At 27.1% G+C, this 17,500-nt stretch overlaps 1 protein-coding gene across 1 annotated transcript in view; it reads left to right on the top strand.

The window, feature by feature from the left end:
* LOC100198843 (signal recognition particle receptor subunit beta) overlaps positions 1 to 17,500 on the top strand; it is a 33,908-nt gene that overhangs the window by 14,772 nt on the left and 1,636 nt on the right. The window contains exons 3-5 of the mRNA XM_065805189.1: positions 6,507 to 6,578; positions 14,718 to 14,803; positions 15,066 to 15,125. Coding sequence (XP_065661261.1) covers positions 6,507 to 6,578; positions 14,718 to 14,803; positions 15,066 to 15,125 — 218 coding nt within the window. The remainder of the gene's footprint in view (positions 1 to 6,506; positions 6,579 to 14,717; positions 14,804 to 15,065; positions 15,126 to 17,500) is intronic.

The following is a 17,500-nucleotide window of genomic DNA, read 5'->3' as shown; positions in this document are numbered from 1 at the left end:
TTGGGATTTTTGGGCCTTTCCAATTATAAATATAAGCAGCCTTTCACCATTTTCCTCCTGCACACCGTTCACCTTTTAGATAAAAGGTTTGTGTCGAAGGCTGTTAATAATAAACCAAACTTGTTAGCGTTGTAAACATCCTTTAATTCATACCTTAAGAGGATAGTTGGCAAATGGGTTTGCTCAGAAGTTGATATCTTTTCTTCTGAACACAAACTTTCCTTGCCAAAAATAGTTCATAAAATAACATTATGTTTATTTTTCCACCGATCAAGCCACCCTTCTGAAGCTTTAAAATCAATAATTTCAAGTTCTTTTGCAAAATCTACAGCTTTCTTCCTAATGATGTGTCTAACAATTGGTACATTATATTTACGCGAGTTCATAAACCATTTACACACAGCTTTATCAACAAAATCATGCTTTCCCAAACTTAACTTTTTCCTCTTTGCTCCAAATTAACCAAACTCATAATTACTGATTATATCTTTAAGCTTAATTCGATAAATTAAAGTGTTTTGAGGAACAAACTTTTTGCAACATTTTTTTATTAGTTAGTTTTTCTAAATCTTTTAAATCTATTTTTCTTCAATTGTTAGAACTGTCTTCTCTTGTGTAGATGTCATGTGGAAATTTCTATTGCACAACCTTGCAAAGTGTTCGATTTTTTTAATTATATTTTAATAACATTGTTTCATTTGTTATATTTTGATGATGTTCCGTAATTTTACATTTTGAAATGTAACGGAATGGTATCAATCAAAAAAAACTTCGAATAACCGGTTGGGGATTTTGTCAAGAAAATTAAAAAATCATATTGAAGAACAGAAATTTTGAATAACTGCAGGTTCGAATAGCTGATGGATATTTGCTTGAGTTTAGGGTAGGAAGATTGCTTCGAATATGCCGGAAATTCAAATAAATGCCAGTTTAAATAAGCGGGAGTTTACTGTAGTTTTTTTCCTCAAACATCAGTTTTTTGGAATTCTCTCCCTTCATCTTGCTTTCCTGATTCATATAATTTACAATCTTTTAAGTTATCTGTTAATCATTATCTTACTCTAAAAACTTCATCTTTTCTCTTCCAGTAACTTCTAACTCTAAAGTTTACATTTGTTTCTTCAGTGTGTTTTTTAAACACGCTAACTTAAAACATGCAAAATGCTATGCCATGGCAAAATTGTCATTTTTAAGTTGTCAAAATATTATATTATATATAAAGTATGTGACCGCACGTGTCTCCTGAGAAGGTTTGATTTATATGTGTGTGTGTGTGTATATATATATATATATATATATATATATATATATATATATATATATATATATATATATATATATATATATATATATATATACATATACATATATATATATATATATATATATATATATATATATATATATATATATATATATATATATATATATATAAATATATATATATAAAACTCTTATATGTTGTGCCAAAGTTTTTTCCATATTTTGTTGACAAAAAGTAAAAATTAAAATGCAAGACTGCAGGCCTTGTTAAGAAGCGCTACGCAGCTCGCATTTTGCTTGCGAAAAGGCGATTTAAAAGCCTACGCGTTCAGCAGTTTTGCGCTACGCAAAAACTTATATCTTTTAGAATATTTAAATTATCTTTTGATTACCGTTAATGTGACGTTTATTCAGAAGAAATAAAGTCGTAAGTAAAAGCATTTAACCGCAATTGTAAAATAATAGATTTTTTTGTTAAACAAACAGTTTGTTTCATAATTTTTTTTTTGTTATTAAAAATTAGTTAAAAAAAAAAGTGTTTTAAGTTTTATCTTAAGGAATTAAATATATAAATTCCTTTTAAATATAAAAATTATTTTTAGTCATAATAAGTTTAAAAAATGCACAATTTATTTTGATGTAAATATTTTATTAATAAGATATTTTGTTTATTGTTAATTCAATAACGTAAAGTTTTAATGACGTTCATTTAATTTATGAAAATAAATTATGATCACGAATATGTTATCAGTAACTGATAAATAACAAAAAAAAACTTTATTGTTTAAAAACATTATTAAAAAGAGTTCACAAATTAAATAAGAAAAAATGTATTAACAGTTAATAAAATAACCAAAAACCAAATATAAAACGATAAGAAAATAAACAAATATTTTACGTTTCATGAAAAAAATATTTTTTTCAAAATAAAATTTAGTTCATATTTGAAAAAAATAATAAAAATGATTTTTTTAATAAGAACTTAGATTTTATTTGTAACTTTTGTTATAGTGAGAAAAAAACAAACTGTTTGTATGATTTTTAACGCGTTAATAAAATAACTTTAATTACAATGCGGTACTTGAAAAGACGCGAGTGACGCAATATAACTTCTAACGATGCAAAATATATTTGCTGAGTTGAGTTACTTAGAAATACGTTACGCGTTTTCGCTACGCAGCGAAATCTCGTAACAAGGCCTGTATATATATATATATATATATATATATTTATATATATATATATATATATATATATATATATATATATATATATATATATATATATATATATATATATATATATATACACAGTCGTGTGACAATTTATTGGCCACCAATGAATTTTGATCATTTTGAAGTTTGATCTTATTTTTTTCATATAAAGAGTAAAAAATTTTTATTGAAAGGTAATGTTTTGTTTAAAATAAGGTTTTAACTCATAAAATCAGTGCTTTTTTTTGTGACTGGCAACACTGTCACTTTTGACAGCCATTTTGTATGATATCATCTTAATTATAATATTTTTGCTGTATGCTTGTTGAGATTTATTACCAGAGTTTTGAATTCGCTTATTAGGTTATCTTTAAAATATTTGATTAACTCAGTAAAAATAATGTTTCTTAAATATTTTCTGTTTTAAAGTAAAAACAATTGTATTTTGATATTTTTAAAGTTATGAGTACCAAAGCCAACCCTTAACTGTAGTACTGAAATGTGATATTTTATTTTAGTTATGGGGAAAAAAAGGACTTGCTACCACAAAAAACTGCTTATATCAGGGCACTTTTAATAAATACAAATATTTCTCAACAAGTAATTGCCAGAGAATGTCGTATTTTGCAGGTTTTTGTGCAAAATATACACAAAAAAATGGCTAATATGGAGAACTGGATGCCAAAGAGGGTTGGCAAATGTGGAAAGAAGAGAATCCTAACATCACGCAAGGAAAGAATACTAACTAAGATTGTTCTAGAAATTAGACAGGCCACCAACATTGAAATAACTAAAAAGCTGGTTCAATCGGGAGTCAAATGTCAAAGAGAAAGGTTCAACGTCGCCTGCACGATCTTAGTTATGTTTCACATTGTCCGGCTAAGAAGCCTAAATTGACGCCAAAAATGATGCAAAAAAGGCTGGAGTGGGCAAAAAAGTACAGGAATTTAACAGAAGATTATTTGAAATTTGTAAAATAATTTAAATGATTTTAAAATATCCACTTTCTTACATCAAACTTTAAAAATGCGCTTAACAATCCTTGTATAATATTTTAAGGTATGCTTTAGCAACTAAAGTAATTTCCTAGTGTTAATATGAAGACTCAATACGTAAAAAGATAGAAAGGGGAAAAATACTTATTGGACTGCATCATTCAAACTGTTAAACACACCATCTCTGTGATGATCTGGTCAGTGATATATGGAAGGGGAATGGGGAGGCTCTATATTGTCAAGGGAATAATGAATCAGTTGCAATATAAAAAAGGCCTGGAACAAAGATTGTTGCCACAATTAGCAGAATGGTTTGGTTAAGGTGAAAAAAAAACCTTAATGTAGGACGGGACACCATGTCACACAGTTAAATCAATTAAAAAATATCTATCAGAACAGAATATTCCATTACTTGATTGGCCAGAAAACTCTCCTGACCTTAAATTTTTGGGTATTTCTAAAGAAGCAAATATCTAAAGAAAATATTAAAAATAAAGTGTATTTAATAGAAAGAATTATTTACCGCTGAAATCATAATAAAAATTTGAAGGAAATGGCTGAAAAATGCATCAAAAGTATGCCAAAAAGAGTTCATGTAATTATAGAGGCAAAGGGGGAATCACCAAATATTGATCTTAAATATATTTGTAGTATTTTTTACATTAGTAAAATTTATCATCAACTTGTTAAATGCTTTTTATTTGTCAATAAAAGACCCATTTCATCAATAAAAATTGCTTTTGAGAACATAAATCACAAAAAATATTAAAATAATAGACTTGAGAAAAATTGTGGGAGGCCATAATAAATTGTCACACGACTGTGTGTATATATATATATATATATATATATATATATATATATATATATATATATATATATATATATATATATATATATATATATATATATATATACTATATCGTATATAGATCAGCAATTGCTTACTAGTTTTACTTTATATTTCTATAGCATCCAGCCTTTTTCAGAAAAAGAAGAAAAAAATGAATAATAATGGAAGAAAAGATTGGTGCAATATTCCAAACCCTCAGTCATTATAGCAGCAGTTTTTTGCAGCTGCAGGCTATAATATAGTTGATGTATGTACTGAAGCCCCCATCAACATGCTATTTTAGTATAACATCACACTGCTTATCTAAATATGCATTTATATATATATATATAAAAAAGTAAAAACCATTAATTTAATTACAAATAAATCGTTTTTTAAAAAAACCGCAAAAATGCAAATTTAATTGACCAGAATGTTTTAAAAACATTCTGAATGTTTTTAACAATATAAACAATGTTTTTATTTTTATTTTTTTTAATAAAATGTTTTTATTTTTAATTTTTTTAATAAAATATTTTTTTTTTTTTTTTTTACTGTAAATCATGTGCGGAGTGTTGCTACATCAACTATCTTATAGCCTGACTCGCAAGGGAGTGCTGCTACATCGACTGACAAATAGCCTGACTCGCAAGGGAGTGCTGCTACATCGACTGACAAATAGCCTGACCCGCAAGGGTGTGTTGCTACATCGACTGAGGGTTTTGTTGGGGCAGGCAGTCTCTAAATTAATAAAAAAAAATAATTCCGGTCTTGCATTTTAATTTTTACTTTTTATCAACACAATATGGAAAAAACTTTTGGACAACATCTACGGGTTGTATATATATATAGGTATATATATATATATATATATATATATATATATATATATATATATATATATATATATATATATGTATATATATATATATGTATATATATATATATGTATATATATATATATATATATATATGTATATATATATATATATATATATATATATATATATATATATATATATATATATATATATATATATATATATATATATATATATATATATATATATATATATATATATATATATATATATATATATATATATATATATATATATATATATAAAAGAAAATCTTAAAGAAAATTAAAAAATCGTAGCTCAAAAAACTAAAATTTGAAAAGGAATATATATTTGTATTACGTTTTTTTAAAACTACTATACTATGCAAAATGCTTTGTAAATTATTAAATACATAAACTATTACATAAATATATTTAATACATAAATTATTTAAATATTAAATACATAATTAAATACATAATAAAAATGTATAATAAAAATACAAAATTATTAAAATTATTACTATGTAAATATATTATTTATTACTTTATTTAATAAAGTAATATTTAAATAAAGTAACAAATTAATTATGTTTACAATAAACCAATTTTATTTAAATTATCACAGAATATTATATGTAATTACATTTATATAAATATGTATTTTTTTAAATCCTTTCAAACTTTTTCTAGGAATAATTTTATAAACACTTTTAATGGCGAAAATGTTTAGCGCAAAAACAAACGTTACTTAACGGCTCAAATTTATAGTGTCACAAAATATACTTGTTTCTATAAGCATAAAAAATAACTATTACATTAAAATTTTTATAAAATAAATTTAAAAGCTAAAATATTTGTTTGAAATTTATAAAAACTGTCTGACAAAAAATAAAATAAATACTAAACTATAAATTTAAATTAATAACTAGCTGCAATGTTTTAATATAAATGATAAAAACTAACTTAATTTAAAAATACATAATGCTTTGGCATCTTTAAAAAAATGATTTAACTCAAAAAAATGACACATTTTATTATCGTAGCCATGGGTTCAACTTCAATTTTGTTTATATAAAAAACAAAAAGTTCAAAAAATAAAGTTTATACAATACTACATTTATTAATAATTTTGGAACAACTAAAATGATTATAAAATAAATGCACATAAAATATCGGTCTGACAAAATGACTGATAGATGTTGTTTTTTACCGGACAAGTGCTGGACAATGTCCGATGTCCAGCGCTTATTTTGAGCTATATATATATATATATATATATATATATATATATATATATATATATATATATATATATATATATATATATATATGTATATATAATTTCATTATCATTGCAGCTTGTAGCAAATAAATCAATATCAACTCAAACTTCTATAATTGAGAACAAGGGAACTTGTATAGCTAATAAGGTAATATTTTAAATTTGTTAGTTCATTTTTATTTTATTTTATCATGTTATTATTATAATTATAGTTATATATTTATATTATAAATATATAACTATAATTTTGTTGTTAAAATGCAACCATTTTTTTGTGTTTTATTTAAGAAACCTTTTTTTCATGAAACATATTTCAGAAAGAAAATGTTTTCATGAAAGAAAATAACTTTTACAGGTATTTGTACCTTAAAGTGTATGCATACCTTACAATGCTGGTAATTAAATTTTGGTCTCTTATATTTTCAACTCAATTGGAATAAGGTTTATATTATAGAATGAAGTAACTAAGGCATAAAAGAATATAGTTTAAAACAGTAAGTTCATTTAATGTCAAGAAAACTTTGACAAATGATGATATTCTGTGATTTTTCTGAAAATTAAAACACATATTTTCACTTGAAACATAAAATTCAGATTTAAAACAAACAATTAAGTTATAAAGGCTATATATGGAAATGATCAGTAGTACAAGGATTACAGTAACAGCTTAAATTTAAGATTTAAATCCCATTGCTGTTCTAGTTATGATCAAAAATATTAGACCTACTTTTTAAGGTGAACATTTGTTTTCTTCATTGTTCGTTTTAATTTTACGACTTATTTATCAAACAAAAAATTAATTTTTAATCAAAAAATAAAACACAACTTTAATCAGAAAAAGATATAAAATGTTCATAAAAATGTCAAGAGTTGATAATGATGATCGATTCAGAAACTTATATAAATATGTATTTTTGGTTTAATACCATCAACTTTGTAGGATTGCTTGCTACAAACTGACTTTAAGACATCATTGCAAATAGGCCACTGCTTGTAGTCAAATAGACAACATCTTGCTTTAGATTGACATTGATCCTTGTATTTTTGTATTTTTATTATTGCACCTTTTTTTTTTTATTCACCTGCTTTATTCGTCTTTTGTTTCTTTTCCATTTTTTTTTTAGTTACCGCTTCTAAAACCTTTTTCCCCTTCATTGATCCATGTTTTTATGTTATTTTTATGGTTTTTTTAGAGGTGTCTTTTGGGGTAACCTTTGAGTATGGTAGCAAATCTGGAACATCTTCAAAAGGTAATGGAGATCATAGATAACTCTATGTATTTTCAAGTTTTTTTCTGTAATAATCAGAAGAACCTGTTCTATCATTGAGGGGATGAAACAACTGGGATTTTTTGTAAGGAGCGTTGTTTTGGGGTCTGAGAAGACTGAATAGATGCTATACATCTTACTGCTTGTTCAAATTTATCATTTTGCATAAAGTTAACATTTAGAGCTGACTCTGCAATACCACTTATGCTGCTTTGGTTAAAGATATTTTTGTTTTCCATAATGGCCATATCTCTTCTAATATTTTCATAAATCCAGAACAATCAATTGTCATCATACTAAAAAACAATTTAGATATATATTTGCAATATGATGGTGTAAACTATGATTTACTTGATCCAGCATTTGTGTTACATTGTTGTGTCTGGCAGACCAACAAAAAGATGAATTTGTTTTTCACAACAATAATGAAGGACACTTACGTCAAACCTTGAAGAGTCACCATCTCTTAGCACCACCACAGGTCTCTCTACATTTTTCTCTTATTATTTGGAATCTTTTCCACAATGGATTTTGGTGCCATTTTGCTGGTTTTTTCTTTTTCCTGATTATATTACATGACAAATAACTACATCCCCAGCACAAGACACAAGTGGGTAAACAGTAATAGATTTCTGTTCTTGTGGATCATTTGATAGTAACTGTCACCCTTTCCAGCAAACACCAATCCACTTGCATTCCCAACTCTAAAGTTTACTAGCTGTGGAGTTTCATCATGATTAAATATGCATTTAGTATCTATTATACCATACCACACTCCTTCTGAAGTTTTTTCACTGTTCTTTATTATACCTGTAATTTCTTGTAATTTCATTTAAATGACTTTCACCCATTTCTCTAGTGCAGTTTAAAGCACAGTTCATAGAAAATCTCCCTTGTCTCTTTTGAGTTAGGCTGGGGTGCTTTACCATGAATCTTGACCAAAAGATATGGGATTTATTTGTGATTATTGCTTTTTGCTGCAGTAAGTGAAAACTTCAGTATAAACAATGATTTTTCAGGGTTTTTTCAGCATGCATACGATATTTTATTATATTTAAAATGTGTGTGGACAGTTCTTTTTTTGTAATACGTTATAGAATCTGTTTTTTTTTTGTTTTTTTTTGAATACAACACTAGTGCATTTTCCTCATCCTTTGTTGATTGTTTTTATTTTAAAATGCGATTTGTAGTTCTTGGATCAACATAATAACCACCTTGTTTAACAGATTTGTGACCTTTGTTTTTTTACAATAATACACAGCATTTTATTAAAATGTTTTCATTCAATTCTATTTTGTCTCTGTAGAAAGCTGCTTGATATTTTTTTTAGGTCTTAATCTACGATTGAACTTTAATCTCATTCTAATATACTTTAACTGTAAAAACAAAATTAAAAAGTATTACAAGTAATTTAAAATTTAACTTTTAGTTCTTTAAAAAGTCTTATTTGCATTTTAAGGTACAAAAAACCTACATTATAAAGTACTGGTGAAAATTTGAAAGTTATTTATAAAATTCGTTTACTTGAATTTAACATAAAACCTTCAAGGTTCACATGGTAATATAGACTTTATTTTGCTGAGTACCCCAAGGGAATTTAAATGATTAAAAGGTATGTTCAAATTATGAAGAGTTAAATTATGAATAGCTTTCAGCTATTGTAATAAAATTTTTTATGGCTTTTCCAAAAACCACCTATATTTTAAGGTACAAATACCTGTAGTAACTTTTTTTTATAAACTTACAAAAAAAAATTATCTTTTAAAGATTTTTAAGAAATTCAAAATTTTAGATTTTGAAAATCTGTTAAAACAATATATTTATTGAGGTATCTTTGGAATTGAGATACTTAGCAAGATTAGTTTAAAAAAATATTATTTATAATTTTTTTTTTTTAATTTTTCTTCTAGATTTGGAATTAAAAAAGTATAATCAGTAGTTTTTATCAGTGAAAAATATTTATCACTGGTTTTTGATATACAATCTCCTTCATCAATTTTAAACAGATTTAATCTTGTTAAACTTTGCAAATTATTTTTAAATTATAATTTGCTAAAAACAACTGTTAGTTTTATATATGTCATTTAAAATGAAATATATGTCATTTAATGACATACGTGTCATTTAAAGTGAAATATATGTCATTTAAAATGATATTTATGTTATTTAATGACATATTGTCATTTTAAATGACATAAATTTAATAGTTGTTTTTGTATTGGCTTGTAAAAATAAGTTACTTTTAGTTTCTAACAGTTACTTTGTGACTTCTGGAGAATCTTTACTAGTATCTATAACAAGGGCAAATCTGTTGTTCCATCTCTCTTGTATGGTTCAGATTTTGTCACCTCATCTAAAAACAAATCTAAATTGTTTGCTAAGAACTTTTCATCAATATTATTTCTTGATTCCATTAGTTGCGTTCTACCTGATATAACTGACAAAAAGATTGATTCATTGCTTGACATTCGTATCACTCCAGCATCTGTATCTAAAGTGATTTCCTGCTTAGATTCTTCTACAGCTCCGGATAACATACCTGTTAGGGTGCACCAAATAACAACATTTTTGAAAAATCTATGCTTCCTTTTAATGTGTTCTATATAAAATAACACTGGATTTAAAAATTTTTTGAATAAAAAATATTTTTAGAGGTCCCCTAAGACCCTTGAACATCAGACGGGTCCCTATAATTATCAAAAAAATAGTTTTTCAAAAGTACATCATATTGGGTCTCAAAAGAAGCGAAGTTATATAAAAGCGTCAATAATATTATCATTTCATAAAAAAATTGTTATTTCAGATTTTAGTGAACAGAAAATGACATTTTTTAAAGTAAAAACAAAAAATTTAACAAGACTTTTTGATTATAATTTTTTTTTAGTAATGTTTTTTTAGAAAATAATGATTATTTTTAAAAATTTTATAATTTTGCTTCTTTTGAGATCCAACATGATATACTTTTGAAGAACTATTTTCTTGATAATTATAGGGACCCGTCTGATGTTCAAGGGTCTTGAGGGACCCCAAAAAATATTTTTTATGCAAAAAATTTTTTAATTCAGTGTTATTTTATCATATAGAACACATTAAGGGGGTGGCAGCATAAACTTTCCAAAAATGTTGTTATTTGCGACTCCCTAATACCTGTTATAGTCATGCAGATATGTTCTACGGAGCTGATGTCTATACTTTCAAAACTATTTTTTAGAAAGCGGCATCTGTTATCCCTATTTTTCAAAAAGTCTGGAAAGTGATCTGACTTGTCTAACTACCATCCCATTAGTCTTCTTCCTATCATAAGCAAGGTTTTAAAGTCTCTAATTAACAAACACTTAACCTCTCATCTTGAATCTAACAACTTACTTTCTAATCATCAATAGGGATTTTAATCTTGTTCTACAGCTGATTTGCTAACAGTAATAACCGATAGGTTTTATTGTGCATTAAATAGATGTGTAAGGCTATCGATCTCACTTCTGCTACAGCATGGGGCTCTCAGTGGCTGGTGAACTATAACTCATAGAAAAATCAATTTTTTTTAGCTAACCGTTATCTTCCTACATTTATGAATGGTAATGTACTCGAAAAGTCATCTACCCTTCATCTTCTAGGATTAACTCTTCTGATCTTTCTTGAAAACCATATATTTAATCGATTGTAAAATTAGCATCTGCTAAGGTTGTATCTCTTTATCGTGTTTGCCACTTACTCCGGATTCTATTGTTTATCTCTATAAATCTCAAATCCGTCCTTCTATGGAATACTGTTGCTATATCTGGGGCGGATCTTCCAATGATGCCCTTTCTCTTTTAGATAAGGTGTAAAAACGAATTGTAAACATAGTTGTACCTGCTCTTGCAGCCAACCTCTAACCATTATCAAATTATGGTAATGTTGCTTCTCTTTCTCTTTTCTATAAATACTAAAATAGGTACTGCTCTAAAGAGCTAGCATCTCTAGTGCCATCTACTAAAATTCATTCTCTTGTTACCCGTCAATTAAGTCTCATCCTTTTACTGTAACTGTTCCTAAGTGCTCTAAAAATTTTTATTCGTTCAGTTTTTTATGTTGATCATCGGTTCTTTGGAATTCGCTTCCTTTTTGTTGTTTTCCTGATTCATATAATTTGTGATCTTTGAAGTCGTCTGTCAATTGTTATCTTGCTCTATAAAATTCATTTTTTCTCTTCCTGTAACTTCCAACTCTAATAGTGGCTGCTTGCAGCCTTGTTGGAAGTGAAGATTCCATTTTAAAAAATATTTCCTTCTTAAAATGTATTATGAAAAAAAATTTTAATAAAATTTTATTAATGAGAAAAAAAAATATTTACACTTTACCTGACGATTATGAATCATCAGGTAAAGTATGTGTTGTAAAAACTTGTTTACAACATTTATTAACATCAGTTACTCTGAATTGTAATTTACAACAATTAGTTTCATGCTACTCAAAAAAATATTTTCCATTAACAATTGCAAACTATCTCCTGACGGTCACAACTACTAAAAGAAAACATCTTGAAAGCATACAAAAGGCCCCTAAAAAGTCTTAAAAATTATTTAAACCTTGAAGCGAAAAGCATGACAACTAATTTAAACACAAATAATTTGCCAAATCAGAAGCATTCGTTATAATAAAAGATCACAAAAACAAATTCCAAAATCAAGAACCTTGCCGCTTATTAAAATTTTATTCAAATAATTGCAAAATAACATACTGGTAGATTTATAGATTTTAGACTCTATCTAGAATCATTAATAAAAATGATTTAGGTCTTTACCAAGATGGATTAATGATAATGCATAACAAAACTGCTTAACATCAGATTAAATAAGAAAAAGCATAATTGCAACATTCAGAAACATTAAATTCCAAATAGTTATATAAATCAACCTAAACAATGTTAATTTTCAGCAAAAAAAATAAATATATATACCCTGCGCAATCGCGGAAAGAATTGGTGGATGCTTTTTATTAGTTTTAATTATTTTTTATTGTTTCTTTATATGTCATAAGACATACATATATATAACTCTAAAAATATATATAAAAAGTCGATATACATAGCCCGCTACATAACTAACTCATAGCCTGCTCATAGTTATTACAAAGCCTGTGGGTTAACCACACGCTAAATCGCAAGTTACATTGCCTGCGACACAACTACTAAAATGCCCGCGGGCTACCAGGGGTATATATATATATAACATAAACTGATAGTTTAGATTAGCACTCTGATGTCACACTGAAATAGCCTGCTGCTAGGGGCTTCAGTATACATTGACTGACAAATAGCCTGACTCGCAGCCGAGTGCTGCTACATCAACTGAGGGTTTGGCATGGGCAGTAATCCTTTCTTTCATTATTCTTCATTTTTTTCTTCTTTTTCTAAAAATGCGGTATGCTATAAAGATAAGCCAAAGTAGTGAGCAAATGCTTATCTAAACAAGCTATAAAAGATATATATTGTTTATGTTAAGAACTTTCTTAAACAAAAACACAAAACAGTTCTTATATCTTAACCCTTTGACTGCAGCAAGCCAAAATATTGGCTATTTAAAAGGTCTTCAAAACTGTGACCTTTAGCACTAAAATATCAATTTTCAGTGATAGTACAGTTTATAGATAGTACCACTGAATAGTGTATATACTATACTGTGAAAATGAGCAATTGTTTTTTATCGTTTTAGTTGAATTTTTCTGAAAAAATTTTTAGTTGAATTTTTCTGAAAAAATTTTTAGTTGAATTTTTCTGAAAAAATTTTTAGTTGAATTTTTCTGAAAAAATTTTTAGTTGAATTTTTCTGAAAAAATTTTTAGTTGAATTTTTCTGAAAAAATTTTTAGTTGAATTTTTGAAAACATCTTTTAATTTTATTACACAGTCAAAAAAAAAAAATTTTACATTGCTTTTACACATTTTAATCTATGGTGGAAACTGTTTTTATGTAATGAATTAGTTTGTAAATAAAAATTCTTTAGAAAAAATTTTCTTTAAAAATTATTGCAAAAGGATTTAAAATTTTTTTTGAAGTCATATTTAATTTGAAGTTTTTAAATTAAAATAAATTATTCAACAATATTTAAAGTTTCGCAAATACAGTTAACATGTTTTTAGCAATAATTAATTACAACTTAAACTAAATAAATGCTCATAAACAATACCCAAAAACAGTTTTAAATGTTCCAAGATAATAAAGCCTTAATGTAAATTGCTGAATGGGTATGTGAAATGGCTATTTTGTATGTAAAATGCATACAGTGTAATGCTTCATAACAAGGTCTGCCAATTGAATTTAGCTTTCATGAAGTCTTTTTGGACCTATGTCTTTTCCATCACAGAAAATGTGTGTTTCTTGAATTGTGGCAACTTTTAAAGTTAAAGTTAATGAAGTATAAGTAAACAAGAAGTATTAAGGTTTGTAGCTATATGGTAGAATCCTTAATGATCAGTTGATATGTTGCCTACTGACTGTGAGATTTTTATATTATTTCACAGGGAGTAACACAAAAACTAAAATATGTTTAGGTGTGTTTTTAGGTAAGTTTTTTTTTTGTTTTTGTTTTTTTCTGTTAATAAAGTAGTTGAATAAATTTTCATAATTGATTTATAAAAAAAAATGAAACAGGTTCATTTAAAATAAAAATGAAACAGGTTCATTTAAAATAAAAATGAAACATCATTTAAAATAAAAATGAAACAGGTTCATTTATTGAGTAAAAGTAATGAAAACTACTAATTTATTAAAGATAATTTTTTATCAGTATTGAATATGGCCACCAATAAATAAATAGGTTCACAACTGCAGTTTAACTTGAATGTTTATGTCATTTTTGTCATGTTTGGAGTACTATTGGAGTACAAGCTTATTGGTATATATCTGCAAGAATTTTTTATTGAAATTTATTATTAGAACCCTATTGTCTCTATGATGCTTTTACAGCATCTTATAAATAATTAGTAGTAAATTTAATAAAAACCCAAGAGAAATTGAAACTTACTACATTTCAATTTAGAGTGGTAAGACATGGCAAGTTGTTGATCTTCCTGGACACGAAAGAGTTCGAGCTAAGTTTTTGTACAAGCATAAAGATGGAGCAAGGTTTGAATCTTGAATGTTGTTTGAGCAATGTTTGAATTTTTCTTTCCACTTTTTATATGGTACATTTTTATTTTTTAAAGTTTTATAAAACTGTTTAAAGAAAAACTACTTTAATAAAATTTTTATTCTAAACAAACATTTTTCTTAAAGAGAATTTGTTATTGACAGTGTTGGTTTTTATTCTAAATAAACATATTTTTCTTAAGGGTTTATATTTTTATTGACCGTGTTGGTTTTTTATTAAAAGCAAATTTTTTTTTAGGGGGATAATATTTGTTATTGACAGTGTTAATTTTCCAAGAGAACTTCGTGATGTTGCAGAGTATGTATTCTGATAATTTTATTATGTTTTTAAAAATACATTTGTATTCATTATTTTGATTCAAAACATTAAAATTCATTTGCCCTTTTAAAACTTTAGAAGTCCTTAAATTTATATTTTAGCTTTTTTCATAGAAACTTTATGTATAGATCGCTTTTACGCAAAAATTTATTTTATTTTTATTTTTAAAACCTCTTTTATGCAAACTTTATGAGCTCCTATATAAATATACTCAAAGTATTTTACAAATTTTTTTAAGTACGTTTTTTTTTTCATAAATGAATATATGTGTATTAGAGTTATGAATTTTTTTCAACCCCATGCTCCTGTACTGTAGTTTGATGAACTTTTACCTAAAAAGCACAAAATGAACTATTAATTACGTATCTTTTGAAAAAAATTCAACCCGCCATTGAAAAATCGATTTTTACATAAGTACTACTATGTATTCAAATGTATTTAGAATGTCATAGTCATGTAATACAATAAATTTTCAATCCAACAATGACTAAGACCATTGACCTTGCTCTTGCTTGTTGCATAGAAGGAATAGGTGTAATTTGTCTTTATTTTTGCATGGCGAATACATTTCCTTCATTACTTTGATTGCATGCTCTGCGCATTGATTACTTCTGGGGCTCTGTAGTATGGATGGCTCTCGCTTCCAGTGATTTTTCAAACAGCTTAAAGCTTTTTTGTATGGATTCAGTACTTCAGCCAAGTTATTTAACTTGTTTTCATTGTACAGTTGGTCTGTAAACCAATGGACTGCCCAGCCATACAATATAAATCGACATTGTTAAAGGAATTAAAGTGAAGGCCAGGATCACTAGTATAGCTCTGGAATTCCACCTCGCATTGCTGATGTTGGGTAGTTTCTGAAACCTGATCAATGGAAAATGTCCCTTTTCATCAAAAAATCAGACCACTTTAGTGAGATGAAATAAAAATTTCATATCATCTCTCCAGCCTGATGTTTCGAGAATTACTTCTATTCCGTTATCAAACTGTGTTTTCAGTTGTTCGTACTCCTTCAACAGTTGAGATACAAATGGATATTTGATGTTCAGTAATCGTGTTTTACTTCTAAGTTCTTCATCCATCACCAAACAGAGGATTCTATCTAATTCATGGTGTTGACAACTGATAAACTGAGATTTGTTGATGCATTTCTCTGTGAACATTCGTTGCAATATTACAACAACACCATTCTTTTTTCCAGTGTTAACGCTGGTGGCATCTGCAACAATCATCTGTATTGAATTCCATAGGTGAAATTCATTAAGGACTTTAGAAATTCCTTGAACAATAGTTTTTCCCTGCCATCTACCAAGTCCAGGACATCCAATTTGATTTCTCTTCTTTCATTTTTAAGGATGACCACTTGATAATCGATTTGATTGTTTTGCTTGCCATCAAAGTGTATGGACTAATTTTCCGTATGCAACTTTTCAATCATTCCTATTTTTCAGCTTGATTGCCTCTTTGATATAGCTGATTGACATGGAAATGGGATGTCAATGCCTTCACAAGCCAATTGCTTGCATATCTTAACAGCTTTGTTTGTTGATACTCTTGTGTAGGTCACCAAGTTGACTGCAATTTTGCTTTTATGATGTTTTCTGCTCAGTGTAGGGAGTAGTCTCATTTTCTTCTATATCGTCGTTTTCATATTCACTATCGTCAGCCTGTCAGACTCATTAAAACCAGGATAGTAAGATGATGAGTTGGATGACCGATTAGAAAGTTTTTGTCTTTTAGAGGGATGGATTGTTTCTTTACTGGCCACTTGGCCTGTAGAGTATCCCACTGCTCTTTTGCATTCCACTTGGAGATGGTACAATCACATGTCCTCAGAAGATAACCATGTTCCATACACTTCAGTAATATCAAAAATTTCATCAAGGGGTTCGTACCTTCCCTGCTTGACACATTCATCATAACATTTCAGTATTTTATCAAGCTTTGGTTGTATAACTTGATCAGATACATGAGGAAAATTCAGTTTATTCTTCCACAATTTGGCGACTTCTTTGGAAATTTCTGCTATTCGCTCCTTTCTATCTTTGATTTTCGGTCCAAGGAAATGGTAGCGTCAGATAATTTGCTTTTGGAGAGGCATTCTGCACTTTTCTTCCAGTGAATATTCTTTCAAAGGGATCATTCTTCTTTTATGAGAATCTTCAAATTTTACCAGATTACTGGTCCAGACATCCATGTTCTTCTGAATGCTACTATCGCTAGGCTTGTACTTTGCCATGTGTTGCTTCTGTAATAACTAAAAATTGGATAAGCCGCTATATATACACAGTCTAAATCTTTATATATATATATCTATATATATATATATGTGTATATATATATATATATATATA

This window comes from Hydra vulgaris, chromosome 09 (assembly GCF_038396675.1).
Source record: "Hydra vulgaris chromosome 09, alternate assembly HydraT2T_AEP".
In the NCBI taxonomy this organism is placed as follows: domain Eukaryota; kingdom Metazoa; phylum Cnidaria; class Hydrozoa; order Anthoathecata; family Hydridae; genus Hydra; species Hydra vulgaris.
The sequence above is the reverse complement of the archived record's forward strand: the minus strand, read 5'-3'. Positions and strand labels throughout refer to the sequence as shown.